The 16,828-nt window shown below is 55.6% G+C and overlaps 2 protein-coding genes across 5 annotated transcripts in view; one reads left to right on the forward strand and one right to left on the reverse strand.

Moving 5' to 3' along the window:
- Positions 1 to 407: 407 nt before the first annotated feature.
- On the forward strand, positions 408 to 8,952 carry P4HA3 (prolyl 4-hydroxylase subunit alpha 3). Of its 4 annotated transcripts, none has more exons than XM_034060232.1 (13): positions 408 to 606; positions 2,576 to 2,718; positions 3,407 to 3,627; positions 4,960 to 5,109; positions 5,197 to 5,248; positions 5,426 to 5,583; positions 5,667 to 5,843; positions 6,237 to 6,301; positions 6,429 to 6,597; positions 7,565 to 7,627; positions 7,805 to 7,873; positions 8,594 to 8,690; positions 8,787 to 8,952. In XM_034060232.1, the coding sequence occupies exons 1-13, from the start codon at positions 434 to 436 to the stop codon at positions 8,855 to 8,857; spliced, it is 1,608 nt and encodes a 535-aa protein (XP_033916123.1). In that variant the 5' UTR covers positions 408 to 433; the 3' UTR covers positions 8,858 to 8,952. The 4 variants fall into 4 exon arrangements, with proteins under 4 accessions (XP_033916123.1, XP_033916124.1, XP_033916125.1 ...); XM_034060233.1 differs by having other exon boundaries at positions 6,429 to 6,588; XM_034060234.1 differs by having other exon boundaries at positions 6,429 to 6,534.
- Positions 8,953 to 12,415: 3,463 nt separating this feature from the next.
- PPME1 (protein phosphatase methylesterase 1) overlaps positions 12,416 to 16,828 on the reverse strand; it is a 31,417-nt gene continuing 27,004 nt past the window's right edge. The window contains exons 13-14 of the mRNA XM_034074427.1: positions 16,243 to 16,310; positions 12,416 to 14,590 (exon numbers count right to left, since the gene is read on the reverse strand). Coding sequence (XP_033930318.1) covers positions 14,572 to 14,590; positions 16,243 to 16,310 — 87 coding nt within the window. The 3' untranslated portion in view covers positions 12,416 to 14,571. The remainder of the gene's footprint in view (positions 14,591 to 16,242; positions 16,311 to 16,828) is intronic.

Raw genomic sequence — 16,828 nt, forward strand, 5'->3', positions numbered from 1 at the left:
CAGTCAGGAGGGGACAGGATGGGATAGGATCAGGAACACTCAGGATAGAGACAGGATGGGATGGGGACGGTCAGGATGGGGACAGGGACGGGCAGGATGGGATGGGAGCAGTGGGGATGGGGACCGGACAGCGGGGCTGGGATGGGGACGGTCAGGATGGGGACAGAGATGGTCAGGATGGGACGGGAGCAGTCGGGATGGGGACCGGACAGTGGGGCTGGGATGGAAGCAGTCGGGATGGGGACAGGGACGGGCAGGATGAGATGGGATGGGAGCAGTCGGGATGGGGACCGGAGAGCGGGGCTGGGCACCCTCAGCCCCCTCCCTCCGCAGCCAGCGTGGCGGATCCGGGGCACCCCCATCACCCTCCCCTTTCCCCCTCCCCACCCCCGGGGCGGAGCCTCCGCTGCCCCTCACCGTGGCTGCGGGCCCGATGCGGGCGCTGGGGCTGGGGCTGCTGCTGGCGCTGCTGCCGCCGCCCGCCCCGGCAGAGACCTTCAGCGCCATGAGGAGCGTGCGGGCGGCGATGGGCGCCGAGGGCAGACTGCTGCGGAGGCTCCGCTCCTACCTGCGGGACGAGAGCGGCCGCCTGCGCCGGGTCAGCAGGTACCGGCACCGGGGCTGCGGGGGGCGGTGATGGGGAACACGGACCCGGGGGGGGCAGCCCTGTATGGTCCTGATCAGAATGGGTGTGATGGGAACATCCCTGTACGGTCCTGATCTGACCGGGTGCGATGGGAGCATCCCTGGGTATCCCAGCCCCGGGTGGGAGCAGCCCTGGGAACCCCAGCCCCTGGTGGGGGCATCCCTGTACGGTCCTGGTCCCGGCTGGGTGTGATGGGAACATCCCTGTATGGTCCTGATCCTGACTAGGTGCGATGGGAACATCCCTGTATGGTCCTGGTCCCGGCTGGGTGTGATGGGAGCATCCCTGTATGGCACTGATCTGGACTGGGTGCAATGGGAGCATCCCTGTATGGTCCTGATCCAATTGAGTGCGATGGGAACATCCCTGTACAGTCCTGATCCGACTGGGTGCGATGGGAACATCCCTTTATGGTCCTGATCAGAATGGGTGCGATGGGAACATCCCTTTATGGTCCTGATCAGAATGGGTGCGATGGGAACATCCTTGTATGGTCCTGGTCCAACTGGGTGTGATGGGAGCATCCCTGGGTACCACAGACCCGGGGGGGGCAGCCCTGTATGGTCCTGATCCAATTGAGTGTGATGGGAGCATCCCTGTATGGTCCTGATCCCACCGGGTGCGATGGGAGCATCCCTGGGGACCACAGACCCCGGTGGGGGCATCCCTGTACGGTCCTGATCCCGACTGGGTGCGATGGGAGCATCCCTGTATGGTCCTGATCTGACTGGGTGTGATGGGAACATCCCTGTACGGTCCTGATCCTGACCGGGTATGATGGGAGCATCCCTGTATGGTCCTGATCCCAATTGGATACGATGGGAGCATCCCTGTATCCCCTCATCCCCACGGGGTGAGCTGGGACCGTCTCAGTGTCCTCCTAACACAAGGGTGGGTGCACTGGGAGCATCCCAGTATCCTCCCAGCCTTGACTGGGTGTACTGGAGCATCCCTGTATCCCCCCAACACAAGGGTGGGTGCACTGGAAACACCCCAGTATCCCTCAGTCTCTACTGGATGTGCTGGGAGCATCCCCATATCCCCCCAGTCCTAAGGGTGGGAGCTGCCTGGCAGGGAGGGGGCTTAATGCAGCTCGGACCCCTCCCACCTGGCACCCAATAAATAGGGGCTGTGGGTGCCCATGAATCCCCACACTGAGGGATGTGATCATAGGATCATGGGATGGTTTGGGTTTGGGGTGGATTGGGCTGGACCTTAAAGCTCCTCCAGCCCCAACCCCTGCCATGGGCAGGGACACCTTCCATAGAGCAGCTGCTCCAAGTCCTGTGTCCAATCTGGCCTTGGTTGGGGTGACCCTACATAGGGGTGTGGGTGGATGGGGAAAGCTGCCTGTGCACCCCTGGCTATGCCCAAGCCGGGGGGATGTGATCACCCCAAACCCTGTCTGAGGAGCAGGGATTGGGATGTGATCACCCCAAACCCTGGCTGAGGAGCAGGGATCAGGATGTGATCACCCCAAACCCAGGCTGAGGAGCAGGGATCGGGATGTGATCACCCCAAACCCTGTCTGAGGAGCAGGGATCAGGATGTGATCACCCCAAACCCTGGCTGAGGAGCAGGGATCAGGATGTGATCACCCCAAACCCTGTCTGAGGAACAGGGATCGGGATGTGATCACCCTAAACCTTGGCTGAGGAGCAGGGATGTGCCCATGGCCCAGGACAACCTCGTGTCCCCACTAGGGATGGGGCTGACAAAGTGGATGTTCAAACCCTAACCCTAATCCTAACCCTAACCCTAACCCTCACCTCCAGCATGGTCACAGTGTGGATGTTGGGTCTCTGCCCATGGTTGGAACCAGATGGGCTCCCAAGGTCCCTTCCACCCCAAACCACCCCATGGTTCCATGGGGTTTCCCAGCTAGGGCAGGGCTCAGACCCCAGAGCATCACCCATGGGTGCCCTGTAGGTTCTATGAGAGGGTGCGGGCTCTGCACCAGGACCCCCAGGCCTCGGTGGACAACCCCTTGTTGGCCTTCAGCCTCATCAAGCGTCTCTACTCCGACTGGCCCAATGTCATCTACAGTGAGGAGGCCACTGAGAACACACAGGGTAAGGGGGAGGCTTCAATGTGGGTTCCCTGTCACCTGGGGGGGACAGGAGGTGATGGGGAGTGGATGCAGGAGAAGGGGAGTGGATGGAGGAATAGGGCAACGGATGGAGCAGGGGAATGGATGGAGGAGCAGGAGAATGGATGGAGCAGGGGAGTGGGTGTGGAGGAGCAGGGGAATGGAGGGAGGAATAGGGCAATGGATGGAGGGGGAGGATGGATGGCGGAGCAGGGAAGTGGATGGAGGAGCAGGGCAATGGATGGTGGAACAGGGCAATAGATGGAGCAGGGGAATGGATGGAGGAGCAGGGGTATGAATGGAGGAGGAGAATGGATGGAGGAGCAGGTGAGTGGATGGAGGAGCAGGAGAATGGGTGTTGGAACAGGGCAATGGATGGAGGAGCAGGGCAATAGATGGAGGAGGAGAATGGATGGAGGAGCAGTGGAGTAGATGGAGGAGCAGGGGTATGGATGGAGGAACAGGGCAATAGATGGAGGAGGAGAATGGATGGAGGAGCAGGAGAATGGCTGGAGGAACAGAAGGACAATGGGTGGAGGAGCAGGGCACTGGATGCAGGGAGGCAATGGCTGGAGGGGGGCAATGGCTGTAGCATCAGGATGCAGACCCCATAGACAAGAACCACCCCACCCCACACCCCCCTCATCCCTCACACCATTCCCTGTCCCCAGCGCTCCACGATGGCTTCCAGGAGGTGGAGCAGGAGCTGCCGGGGGCCGAGGACCTGGATGGGGCCGCACGGGCACTGATGCGGCTGCAGGACGTGTATGGGCTCAGCGTCAAGGGCTTGGTCCATGGCACCTTCCAGGGCACCGGGGCCACCCGCACCCCCCTCTACAGCCCCAGCCGGCGGGTGGGCCTCTCTGCTGATGACTGCTTCCATGTGGGAAAGGTGAGGGAGAGCCCATGGTACCCATAAGGGGTTTCCAGGTGGGAAAGGTGAGGGGGAGCCCATGGGTACCCATAAGGGGTTTCCAGGTGGGAAAGGTGAGGGAGAGCCCATGGGTACCCATAAGGGGTTTCCAGGTGGGAATGGGGAGGGAGAGCACATGGGTACCCATAAGGGGTTTCCATGTGGGAAAGGTGAGGGAGAGCTCCATGGGTACCCATAAGGGGTTTCCATGTGGGAAAGGTGAGGGAGAGCTCACCCATAAGGGGTTTCCATGTGGGAAAGGTGAGGGAGAGCCCATGGGTACCCATAAGGGGTTTCTATGTGGGAATGGGGCTGCCGGAGGGATGGATGGTGGGGGGTCCTCTGAGGCAGCCCAATGGCATCCGCTCACCATAGAGGGGAGTAATGGGGCTTCTCCCTGATTCATGGCGTGGGGAGGGCATCAGGGAGAGCTCCTGTCTCAGTGTCCTGCTTGGATCTGGGATCAGCCCCAACCCAGGGGTAAAAGTGGGTCCATGAATCCCAGGGATGGATCCTTGGAGAGGGTTTGGTTCAGGGCAGAGTCCTCTGAGTGTCACTGCAGAGCTGGGATGGAGGGTGATGGTGTGGGATGGGATGGGATGGGATGGAGGTGCAGATGGAGGCAGAGGGTGAGATGGGGATGGAAATGGGGATGGAGCATGGTTCCATGGGATGGGAGAGGAAAGGAAGGGAATGGCATGGGAGAAATGGGGATGGGAATAGGAAAGTGACAGGATGTGCTGGGACAAGATGAGTAGGAATTGTGATTGGACGGCAGGACATGGCATGGAGATGGGATTGAATGGGATGGGACAGCATTAGACAGGGTAAGCACAGGATGGGAAGGGGTAGAGGTGGGATTGGGATGAAGATGGTGATGGGGATTAGGATAGGATGAAGTGATGGGGTGAGGATGGGAGTGAGAATGTGGTGGGATCAGATGGTACAGGATGGGATGGGATGGGATAGGATGGGGAAAGGATGGGATGGGATGAGGATGGTGCAGGAGGCGACAGGGTGGGATGGGATAGGATGGGAACAGGATGGGATGGGAAGGAAAAGGATGAGATGGGACAGGATGGGATGAGGATGGTGCTGGAGGTGGCAGGATGGGATGGGATGGGGAGTGGCTGGGATGGGGACAGGCTGGGATGGGGACAGGCTGGATGGGGACAGGCTGGGATGGGGACAGGATGGGATGGGGACAGGCTGGGATGGGGACAGGATGGGATGGGAACAGGCTGGGATGGGGAGAGGCTGGGATGGGGACAGGCTGGGATGGGGACAGGCTGCAGGTGCTCTGCCTCGCAGGTGGCCTATGACACAGGTGACTATTACCACTCCATCGCATGGCTGGAGGAGGCCGTCGGCCTCTTCCGCCTGTCCTATGGCAGCTGGAACCCGGAGGACCGGAGCAGCCTGGAGGATGCTCTGGACCATCTTGCCTTCTCCTACTTCATGGTACAGCCACACATCCCATCCCATCCCCATGGTGTCCAATGGAGCCAAGCAGTGGGATGCTGATGGGCTCTTCACACCCCCATCCAGGCTGGAAACGTCTCCCATGCCTTGAGCCTCTCCAGGGAGTTTCTCCATTATGGTACATGGGGCAACCTCGGATGTGGCAAGAGGAGGGGAGAGGTTTTGGGGTGTCCCCATCACCTCTGTATGGCAGCAGCCTCCTTCACCCCAGTATGGGATAACCCATCAGGGACTGATGCCAGTGAAGGGAGGTGATGGGGACATGGGGTTTGGGGTGACACCTCCTCTCCAACAGACCCCAGTAACCGCAGGGTGCTGAGGAACGTGGTCAAGTACAAGGAGCTGCTGGAGAAGGGGACACCAACAAGGACAGAGCCCCTGCTGCGCCCCAATAGCACCCACCTACAGAGCCGGGATGCCTATGAGGAGCTGTGCCAGCGCCCACGGGGGCAGGTGGGGATGGCAAAGGGGTCCCATGGTCCCCATCCCACCCCTGTCCCCCCTTTCACACCCTCCATGGGCTCCTCTGTCCCCAGTCGGCCCCACAGCATCACCCACACCTCGTCTGCTCCTATGAGACCAATGGCAGCCCCTTCCTCCTGCTGCAGCCTGCCAAGAAGGAGATGGTGCAGACCCAGCCCTATGTGGCTTTGTACCATGATTTCATCAGTGATGCTGAGGCTGAGACCATCAAGGGCTTGGCTGGGCCCTGGGTGAGCTGTCCCCATCCCCATGGATGCCCTGTCCTGAAGGAGGGTGCCCTAGGAGCTGGTGGTGAAGGGGGGACCAACCTGGGCATGCAGAGATAGGAGGGGGTTAAGCCAAAGCCTTCCTCAGCCAGACCAAGGCTGGGATGAGCCCAGTTTGGCTCCTTCTGAGCCTGGCCCAAAGGAGAACCCAGGTCCATGCATGCACCTAAACCACTTCCCAGCCAGGCTTGACTTAGTGGCACTGGAGCCACCCACTGCCACTGCTCCCATCACCCTGCTGGGACACACTGGGATGGGGACGTGCGGGTATAACCTCACCAGTGTGACCCCAGTTGGGGTCCCTGCTCGGTACTGGGGTCCCCCCTGCAGCACCATCCCCTGCACTGGTGTCCCCAGCTGCAGAGATCCGTGGTCGCCTCTGGGGAGGAGCAGCAGAAGGCTGAGTACCGGATAAGCAAGAGGTAGGAGCCACCACATCCCTTGTCCTATGGCCAATGGGACCCTTGCGGCCCCATTACCATCAACGAGGTGCTAGTGGGGAGCCCCCCACACACCCCATAGCCATGGGTGCGTTGGGTGCTCCTGCAGTGCATGGCTGAAGGACACAGCCCATCCGGTGGTGCGGGCGCTGGAGCAGCGCATTGGGGCCGTCACCGGCCTGGACCTGAGGCCACCCTATGCTGAGTACCTGCAGGTGGTCAATTATGGGATGGGAGGACACTATGAGCCACACTTCGACCATGCCACGGTCAGGGAGGTGCCTGGGGGATGCATGGGGTGGTCCATGGGGTGATGCTCTGGGGGGGTGCTCTTGGGGTGGTTCTTGGGGTGATCCATGGGGTGGTTCTGTCTTTGGGGTGGTTCCATACAGTGGTCCATGGGGTAGCTGCTGTGGTGCTCTTGGGATGGTTCTTGGGGTGATAAATGGGGTGGTCCATGGGATGTTCCTGGAGGTGGATCCTGGGAAGGTTCTTGGGATGGCTCTTGGGATGGTCCATGGGGTGCTCCATGGGATGCTCCTGGGGGTGGTCCATGGGGTGGTCCCTGGGTTGGTTCCTGGGGTGCTCTTGGGATGATCCATGGGGTGGTCCATGGGATGCTCCTGGAGGTGGTTCCTGGGGTGCTCTTGGGATGGTCCTTGGGGTGCTCCTGGCATGGTTCTGTCTTAGGGGTGGTTCCATACAGTGGTCCATGGGGTAGCTGCTGTGGTGCTCTTGGGGTGGTTCTTGGGGTGCTCTTGGGATGGTTCTTGGGTTGATCCATGGGGGGATCCATGGGATGCTCCTGGAGGTGGATCCTGGGGTGCTCTTGGGGTGGTCCTTGGGGTGATCCATGGGGTGGTCCATGGGATGCTCCTGGAGGTGGATCCTGGGATGGTTCTTGGGATGATCCATGGGATGGTCCATGGGATGTTCCTGGAGGTGGATCCTGGGGTACTCCCCATGATACTCCTTCAGGTGAACATCCCATAGTGATCCCTGGGATGTCCCCTGAGATATTGCTGGAGGTGGAGCTTGGGATGCCCCTGGGAGGGGATAGGATAGAAGGGTTGGGGATATCCCTGGGAATGGAAGGAGGAAGCAGGACAGGAAGAGGGAAGGAAGAGGGGATAGGGAGGGATTCCCATGTGTAGGGCCTGAGGTCCCTCCAGGCCAAGCTGCATCCATATAGGACTGACCATTCCTATGGGAATGACCATATCACCTCCTCCCTGCCGGGGGCAGTCGAGGAAGAGCCCCCTTTATAGGATGAAGTCCGGCAATAGGATCGCCACAGTCATGATCTACGTGAGTCCCCCTCACCCCTTCGGTCATCAGTAGGGTTCAGAGTGAACGGGGTTCTCAATGGGCTCATGCATAAGGGCTGCATTGATGCTGTGCCATAGGGGGGGCTGTGCCTCAGTTTCCCCTTGCACAGCCCCATAGCACAGGGAAGGGCCATGTTCCCATATCCTTCCCCTATAGCTGAGTGCAGTGGAAGCAGGAGGCTCCACCGCCTTCATCGCCGCTAACTTCAGTGTACCTGTGCTCAAGGTAAGGGGGACCCTGCTCGGTTTTGGGGTGCTGGGGGGGTGAACCTCATCTCTGGGGCTCCGGTTTGTGGGGTGGCAATGGCCAAAGCCCCTTTAGGGGAGTCCTGCTCTGCTCTGGGTGGGAAACCCCAATTCCAGGCATCCTGGGCATGTTTTGGGGTCACCCCCCCCCCCCAATCTTAGGGTTCCCGTCTGTGCTTTGGGAATGCCAGAATCCAGCTCTGGGGATCCCAGCTCTGGTTTAGGGTGGCCAAAGCTGAGCCTAAGAGCTCCCAGCTCTGGTTTAGGGATTTCATAGCCCAGCACTTCTGGTCCTGGCTCTGTTTTGGGTCCTAACCCCCAATTCTGGGGATCCTGGCTCTGTTTTGGGGGTTCCAAACCCCAGTTCTGGAGCCCATGGTTCGATTTTGGGTTACCAAACCCCACTCCTTGTCCTCAAGGCTCTGTTTTGGGGTGAAAACCCTGAGTTTTGGGACTGCTGGCTCTGTTTTGGGGTGAAAACCCTGAGTTTTGGGACTACTGGCTCTGTTTTGGGGTGAAAACCCTGAGTTTTGGGACTGCTGGCTCTGTTTTGGGGTGAAAACCCTGAGTTTTGGGACTTCTGGCTCTATTTTGGGGTGAAAACCCCGAGTTTTGGGACCTCTGGCTCTGTTTTGGGGTGAAAACCCCAATCCTGATGCTCACGGCCCCATTCCGGGTCCATTCCCTCTGTATCCGGCAGAACGCGGCTCTCTTCTGGTGGAACCTGCATCGGAATGGGGCTGGTGCCAGTGCCACACTGCACGCTGCCTGCCCAGTGCTGGCTGGGGACAAGTGGGGTGAGACACTGGGATCAGACTGGGATGGACACCAGGAAAACCTGGATAATGGGGAACACCAGGGCCATAAAAGGGTCTTTGTCCCCATAATTCCAGTGGCCAATAAGTGGATCCATGAGTATGGGCAGGAATTCCGGAGGCCGTGCAGCACAGACCCACAGGAATGAGGCCAATGTGGGCTCATGGATGCAGCACCCATGGGTGCAGCTGTGACCTGCACCCATAGGGGTGGATGTGGTGTTGGGTGCTATTGGCACTGATGGGGGGGGGGGGTAAAGGTGGGGGGAATAAAGGACACTGAAACAGAGCCTGGAGGGGAGATTCCCGTGTGGTATCCTATAGGATGAGGGGGGGTATGTGTCTGTGTCCCCCATCACCTGAATCCTGGATCCTAAATGTACCCTCAAGCTCCCTCATCCAGTCCTGCATGGAAAGGGTTAACAGGGCTGGCAATGGCATTCCAATGGCCATCAGTGGGCTTCAGAGTGAACACAGCAGCCATAGGGAACCAAAGCAAAGGGGATTCACTGCCTAAACCCGAGAGTGCAGCTCCACATCCCATATCCATCCCAATGCCAGGGGCCCCTTCCTCTGCATCCCACAAGGGGGTTGGGATTTCCCCTTCACAAGGCTGTAGGAGGCAGGAGGAAGCTGCTGCCTTCCAGCTGTGCTGGCCCCCGTCTGTAATGCGCTTGTATGAGCACAGATCCTATGGGATCCCCATCACAGGCTCCCTTTGTCCATCCCGAGCACAGCACATGCGTGACTGGAAGGCCAAAAAGCAGGAGCAGGGATGGGCAGCAGCTGGGAATGGGAATGGGGCTGCTGATGGGCAGCAGGGAGGAGGTGATGAGGGTCAAGGGGGAGGAAGGCAGCAGCTCCAGCACAGAGGGTCTGCATCCATCCAGCCCCATCCATGTGGGGTTTGGAGACCAAAACCCTTCTGGATGCAGGGACAAGGGGATGGGAATGGGGATGGGGGGGGGTGCCCCATCACTTATGGAAGGAAGAGGGATAAAGATTGGGAAGGAGAGGGATAAAACTCCATGGATGGAAGGAAACTCCAGGGTCCTCCTGCTTGTTTTGGGGTCGCCCATGGTTGTGTTCATCCAGCCCCACATTAACCCTGGAGCTGGGAGCAGCACTGGGGCAGGGAAGCACTGGGAGCAGCACTGGGAGCAGCACTGGGGCAGGAAGCACTGGGAGCAATGGTCCAGGAGCGATTCCAGGCTCTGTTAAACCTGTTTGGATATGAAAGTCAGCAACATGTCCCTGAATTCCTGCTTTTCCCATAGGAAACATGTTCCTATAGGAACATCCCCCAACATTCCAGCTCTTAGGAACCCAGCACAGGTTAACTCCAGAGCCAGAGCAATGCTGGTTATTGCTTCCAGATGTTTCCATCCATGCTGGAGCCATTGGACACAGAGGGGAGGGGAAAAGCTAAAGCATCCCCCCCTCTTCCTCCTCCTGGATGGGTGAGGGGATATCTGGGATGTATTCCCACTCTTCCTCCCCTGAGGAGGCCGAAGGCTGGAGCTGAAGAAGGGAAAAGGAGGAATTCCCATTCCAGGCTTTTCACAGATGCTTTATTTGTAGGACAGGGAACAAGACACAAGGGGATGAGGTGAACACGGAGCTGACACACACACATATTCCCTATGGAAACAGCAGCATGGGATAGAGGTCACACCAGCAGGATGGGAAAGCTTGGTCAAAACCAGCCCAGCATCCAACAGGACAGCTTGGAATGAGCATTATCCCATAGGATGTGGATGCTGTATGGACATGGATGCAGCAGGGCAGATGACAGAGCAGAGGGAGGCAGGTTTGGGCTCAGAACTGATGGGTTTGGGTTGGGAGCAGAGCACCAGGCTCAGAGATGGGGTTAGAACACACCAGGGCCATGTGGTTATGGGGAACACCAACCCATCCACTATGGGTTCGGCCTTACCTGGAGATCCAGGTCTGAAGCAGTGCTGAGCACCAGTTCAAACCAGTGAAGGGCTCATAGCCAGAAACCAGCTCCTACCCAGGCCCTTCTGCACCCAAACCCCAAAGCAAGAGTGGGAGGAAGGGAATCAGTGTTAAGGCTCCTGCTGGTACCTGTGGGATGCTCCTAAAGGCTCCTGCTGGTACCTGTGGGATGCTCCTAAAGGCTCCTGCTGATACCTGTGGGATGCTCCTCTGCTCCTGAAGACCCTGTGGAATGTGGGATCCGAGGAATTCTGGAGTCCCCATGAGCAAGAAGCTGAGCAGGGCTCTGGCCTCTCCCCATCACTCACTGCAGAGAGGAGGAGTGAGGAGCTGAGCTTGCTCCAAGCTCATTCCCATCCCTCCATCCCTTGTCCCAAGCCCCTCTCCAGCTTTCCTGCAGCCCCTTTAGGCACTGGAGCTGCTCTCAGGGCTCCCCAGAGCACAGCAGAGGGGCAGGATCCCCTCCCTGAGCTGCTGTCATCACTGCAATCATAAATGAGTGGCTATCAGGGTTGCAATGGGGTTTCTCAGGTTGCACAGTCCCTTCCCTTGCTAAAAGAGGAGGGGGGGGAAGGATTCCCTATAGCTGCATCATGTCTGAAAGCCCTTTGTCATAGAGGGAAGCAAGCTGGTTGTACCAGCCTGAGGATGTCAGCATTGGAACCACAGCCACAAGCATCACTGTTCTTAACTGCTTTGGTATCACCTCCCACCCACCTCACATGGGGCCCAGGGCAGGCTGAAGACAAAGATAAGGCTCAGAAGAGAAGTGAGCTCTGACAGCAGCATGAATCAGCAACCACACACTGAGCGGCTGCACCAGTATGAATCCATCACCCCAGTCACCTCCAGTTCCAAACACCAGCAGGGAGGAGCTGTGCTGGGTTCAGTGTGTGCAGAGACAGGCAGTGAGCTCAGTGTGAGCAGCATCTGCAGTCAAAGCACAACCATGTGCTTTGGCATACAGGAAATAGCTTTCCTAACAATCCCAGTGCTCCTGGGATCTCTGAGGCAGCACTGGTTTGGTCTGGTGCACATAGATCCAGGCACTGGGGTTGATGTGAGGGAGCCCTGTGACTAACCCAGACTGCATCTTCTGCTCCTGCCAAGCCTTGGGGTTTTCCATTGTGGAAGTTTCCACTGCTCCTCAGTCCAACTGCTGCAACACATTAAGAGAGAGCACAGAACTGGAGAATCATGGAATGGGTTGGGATGGAGGGACCTTAAATCCCATCCAGCTCCAACCCTCAGCACCCTCACAGGGAAGAGCTTCTGCCTAAGAGCTCAGCTCAGTCTGGTGCCAGCTTAAACCCAGTGTCCTTTCACTCCATCCACCCTCCTCCTCTTTATCTGCTCTTTAATGCTGCAGGCCATGGAAAAACACAGCAGGAGCTGGTGATTTGGGGGGGTTTCTATAGCCCCCATTTTCCATGACTCAAAGAGAACATTTCTTCTCCCTGCACTTCATTTCACCACAGCCTGCACCATCCTTCACCTAAACACCATTCACCTCCGCCTGTAGCTCCCTGAAACAGGAGAAGAAACCACCACAGCAGCATTAACACCCTTCAGACAGGCTCAAAACGCTTGTGGCTTGACACAGCCAGAAGGAATTCCTCCTCCAGCCCCCCCCAGTGCTGCTGCTGTCCCTGTTGTCACCTCTCAGTGCAGCAGGACTATGGGAGCCCCTGCACCTCCTCTATGGGAGTCAGGGCTGAGCTGGGCACGGAGCAATGTCACATGCAAGAGGCTGTTGAATTCTTTATTGTTTTCCACTCACTTCTCAAATGTTAACAACAAAATAGAATCCAGGGAGCCCAGAGGATTTCGAAGCTGTCATTCATCTTCCAGTGGGGCTTCCTATGGGATACAAAACGGATCTGCTTTTCCATGGAGGGTTTTGGTGGTTTAAGAGCTCACAAAGTGGGAAAGCCAATGGAAAGGGGGAGAGGCAAAGGAGAGGAGTTACCACAATGAATCCCTCTAAGCCAGCTCCTCCAACGTTACTTCAGCACGGAGGAATGTGGCTTTACCAAGAGCATTCATGAGGATAACAACAGGCACATGCTTAACCAGCCTGTGGAGTGAGACTCTGGACATACACATGGCATTATTTCATCTCCAACAGTGTGAGCACAGGAATCATCCGGAAAGGACTTTGCCAATCTTCAGGATAGGGAAAAGTGCTGCTTTGCACCTCAGCTCCATTGAACCCATCAGCAACTAAACCAGGGTGGACATTACACCAAGGTGATAGTAAAGTAAAGCAGGAATTAACACAGTGACTTACAGAGGGAGGTACTGGGAGCCAGCAATTGCTCTTTGCACACCTGAGTGCTGATGGGTGACGTGCCAGGAGAGGGGAGAGCTCTCTGGGATGAGGCTTGTCTCTGATCCAGGCATCTCCCACCCTGATGGGTCAGGGAAGGGATGAAGAGCAAGGCCACGACCACTGGGTCCAGGGCTCACATGCGAATGAAGCAGAGGAGATGAGGGAGGTCTCCATTGGGGGAACCCCAATGTCCAACCAGGCTTTGCCAGCTCTTCACACCATCTCCCTTCACCCACCTGCACCTCTCAAAGGCCAAGAATTCATGACAGCTCTTGTCACAGGACACAGACATCACAGCTCCCAAAATCAGGCCAACAACAGATCTCTGCCTCAGCAAAGCAGCGTTAAACACTGCTTCCATCATACAGCATCGAGGGGTATGGACACAAGGCAAAGGAAAAGGGATTTCAGACATCCACTGGCAAACCATTGAGGAAAACTGCTCCAACACGTGTTTGCTTGCTCTTGAGTGATTGCTTTCAGCAACCTGGCAAAGTGTCTGTGGATCATTGAACCCTGAAGCAAAGCTCTCCGTGCAACTATGGCATTTACATGGGTATCTGGAAGGCAGGCAGCGAACTGGTCGAGGGTGACAGTGAAAACAAGGTCTTTCCTCCAATACTGGGGAGTACTGGAGCAATGAGCAGCAGCTCCACCTCTGCAGCAGCAGGACAGGCCCCAAACTCCTCCAGGGTTTTATTTCATGAGCATCTTCCATTTCTTTCATCCAAAAGGTGCTGATCTCTGCTCAGTTGTGTGCAGCAGCGCAAAGGAGGGAGGCAGGAACACATTCCAGGCCTGTTGAGCATGTTGTTAGTGCTGCTCTTGGGTCTTCCCCATAAACCTGAGCCCAGAGGCTCCTGCCTGTTACCTTCTGCAGCAGATGGAGTTATCCAGGATGGTTTTCTCAGCAAGAGCTTGAAATGAGCATTAAGAAAGCTGTAAGACTCTGGAATGGTGCTCAGGGTCCCCCCTCATCTTTCTGGTTTACAGTCCCATCCAGCCTTGCTTAGGGAACAGCATCTGGGCTCTTCCTGCAGCTTAACCCATAAGGTTGGCATTGGTGAGGCAAAATCTGAGCTCCCAATGAAGCCAATTCCTTGTTGCTTTAGGGGAAAGAGATGTGTGTATAAAAGCAAACCTAAGGGGTGCTGCAAAGACGATGATGAGACAATTCCATGGAGAAATCCTGAAGCCTTTGGCTATGCTGCAATGCCCTCGGTGGATCTGGACTGCCAACAGCCCCTTTGCAGTTGGGTCCAAGAAAGCCTGAGAATCGATGGAGTTATGATCAACTACTTGGGATTTCAGGAGGTCTTTCCTTGTGGCAGCAGAGGGGAGCCCACTTCTGAGGGCCTGAAGAGCTTCTCATGGCCTTCAGTTCAAGCTGCTTCCCAGCAAGGAAGTCCCTAAACATTGACACATTCTGGAGAGCTAGTTCTAAGGGGGATGGATCTCACACCAACTTCTCACTGCCGCTGAACTGGAGAGATGAAAGGATATGGATACATCACAGTGGCCTCTGGTGCAGTTTATTTACAACAGGACTCAGTGCTGGAGAACACCAGGGTATTAACAAGCAGGAAACACACTAGGAAGGAAAAAGGAGAGTGGAAGAGAAGTCACATGTTAAACCCAAGGTATTCTCTGCAGATTGACTCTGCAACAGCCTAAATTCAGCTGGTAAACAAGGCCAAAAGAAGTCTATAATGCAGAACAGAGCCAGCATTAATTCACTCAATGTAACTTGTAAGCTACATAAGCAGTGAGAAGCACAAAAGCTTGGTATGTGGCTTAAAGCACACTCAAGCCACCTCTTTTCCTCCAAGCTTTTTGGTTTAAAGCTGGTTTTGCTAAAACCATAATAGCAGGAGCAACAGTTTAGACCCTCAAGACAGCACAGGTTGTCAAACACCTGGTGGAGATTCAACATTACACTTTGGTCTTATCCCTCCCCTCACCACTTACACATCAACCTACACCATACCCTTGCATTGATTTCAAATACACAGCCCAGAGTCCTGTATTTCCACTGTTTCATCCCCAAGGACACAGGATAAAGGGGGATAAAAGGAGGAGATCATCCAGCAATACCTCTTTAGCATTGCCAGTCCTACAGCATCACACATTTTGGGGCTTTTGGCTTTTGTTGAGGACTTTATAGCTAAAAGCAGGAAGACTTTTCAGGAGTGCTTAAGAAACTGCTTCAAAACCTGCTTATTTTACTGTTCAGCTGAAAGATGATCCCAAAGCAGACATGCACCTTCTGAGCTTGATTTATGTATCAGTTTAGGGTGTGTAACTAAGACTTTGGGTGTTTTTCCAATCAACCTTATCAGCCACAACCTCCTTTTACCATTGTGGCTGCTGGCAGAGACCTGGCTTCTCCAGTTCATTCTGATATGGAAACACATGAGGAAGTCTGCAAAGTGAAGCACATCCTTTACTTGTCTAATCCCACCAGCATTTCTTGGCCAGTGTGGTACAAGTTGTTTCCAAAACACAGGGTTTTGATTACTTTACTTAAGTAATATTATTTAAACTAAATACCATAAAACTTCTAATTCTGCCTTTTGGCAGGCTAATAAGAAAGGTATCAGCTTGGGAGGATTCATGGCTCCTATATGCAAGGAAGGAGGTTTCATTAAGACAAGTTAGTATGTGAGAAGTTTAAAGTTAAAGAAGCTTAAAGAGAATGTGACCTTCATATCATATAGTCATAGAATAGCTTGGGTTGAAAGGGACCTTAAAGCTCATCCAGTTCCAACCCCTGCCACAGGCAGGGACACCTTAGGTGCCCCAAGCCCCTCTCCAGCTTTCCTGCAGCCCCTTTAGGCACTGGAGCTGCTCTCAGGTCTCCCCAGATCACAGCAGAGGGGCAGGATCCCCTCCCTGAGCTGCTGCTCACGCTCTGGGGGTGCCCCCAGCACACAGGGGGGTTCTGGGCTCCAGTGCTCACTGCAGCCGGGTCATGGGGAGCTGCTCCTCACCCAGCACCCCAAGTCCTGCTCCTCAGGCTGCTCCATCCCATATCCCCCAGCCTGTGTTTGTGCTGGGATTGCCCATGTGCAGGACCTTGCGTTAATACCACTGCATTACTGGCTGTGACTCAAAGCTGTTTGGTTACATGTGCTTTTAGCATCATGCCAGAACTCCAGCCTCCTACATTGAGTCAGTCACACAGGCAGCAAGAGCTCAGCTCTGCCCAAGGACAGCACAGCTCTAACACACACAGAGCCTCACCACTGGAATCCACCGATGGGCTCTGTAAACCTGTGACGGATCAGGAACGTCGCAACAGCTTCAGCAACCTGAGCAAAGGGGAAAGACATGGGTCAGAAGTTAGAGGGACATGAAGATAACAGGAAATCCAGGTGGTTTTCAAAGCCTGAAGCATTAACAACAACAGATCATGTCCCTGGAGTCCTCTTGAATCAGTGTTTGCCCCTTTAAAACTAACAGCTCTGTATAACATGCTTTTATAGAAGAAAACATAAGGAACTCCATGCTTCCAGCCTTACTCTGACACTGATCTCCCAATCTGACCACCTCTTTCAGTAATTCTTACATCAATGCCTAACTTTAGCAGGGGAAAAAGGATGTGGTGAGATCATGGAGTAAGTTATTCCCATCAAGGATAAATCCTGACAGTAATAACATTGCTTAGAATGTATATTATATAAGAACTTGGTATGTTTAGATAAAAATCCCTATTTCAGACTGATGAAGCACAGAAAGGCTGAGTTTTACCCTCACAGAGGTCAGTGTAGAACAAGCTTTGAAACCAGATGTGTTTCCAACCACGGGCTCCACTGGCTGAACCACATTC

Source organism: Melopsittacus undulatus, chromosome 2, assembly GCF_012275295.1.
Source record: "Melopsittacus undulatus isolate bMelUnd1 chromosome 2, bMelUnd1.mat.Z, whole genome shotgun sequence".
Classification (NCBI taxonomy): Eukaryota; Metazoa; Chordata; class Aves; order Psittaciformes; family Psittaculidae; genus Melopsittacus; species Melopsittacus undulatus.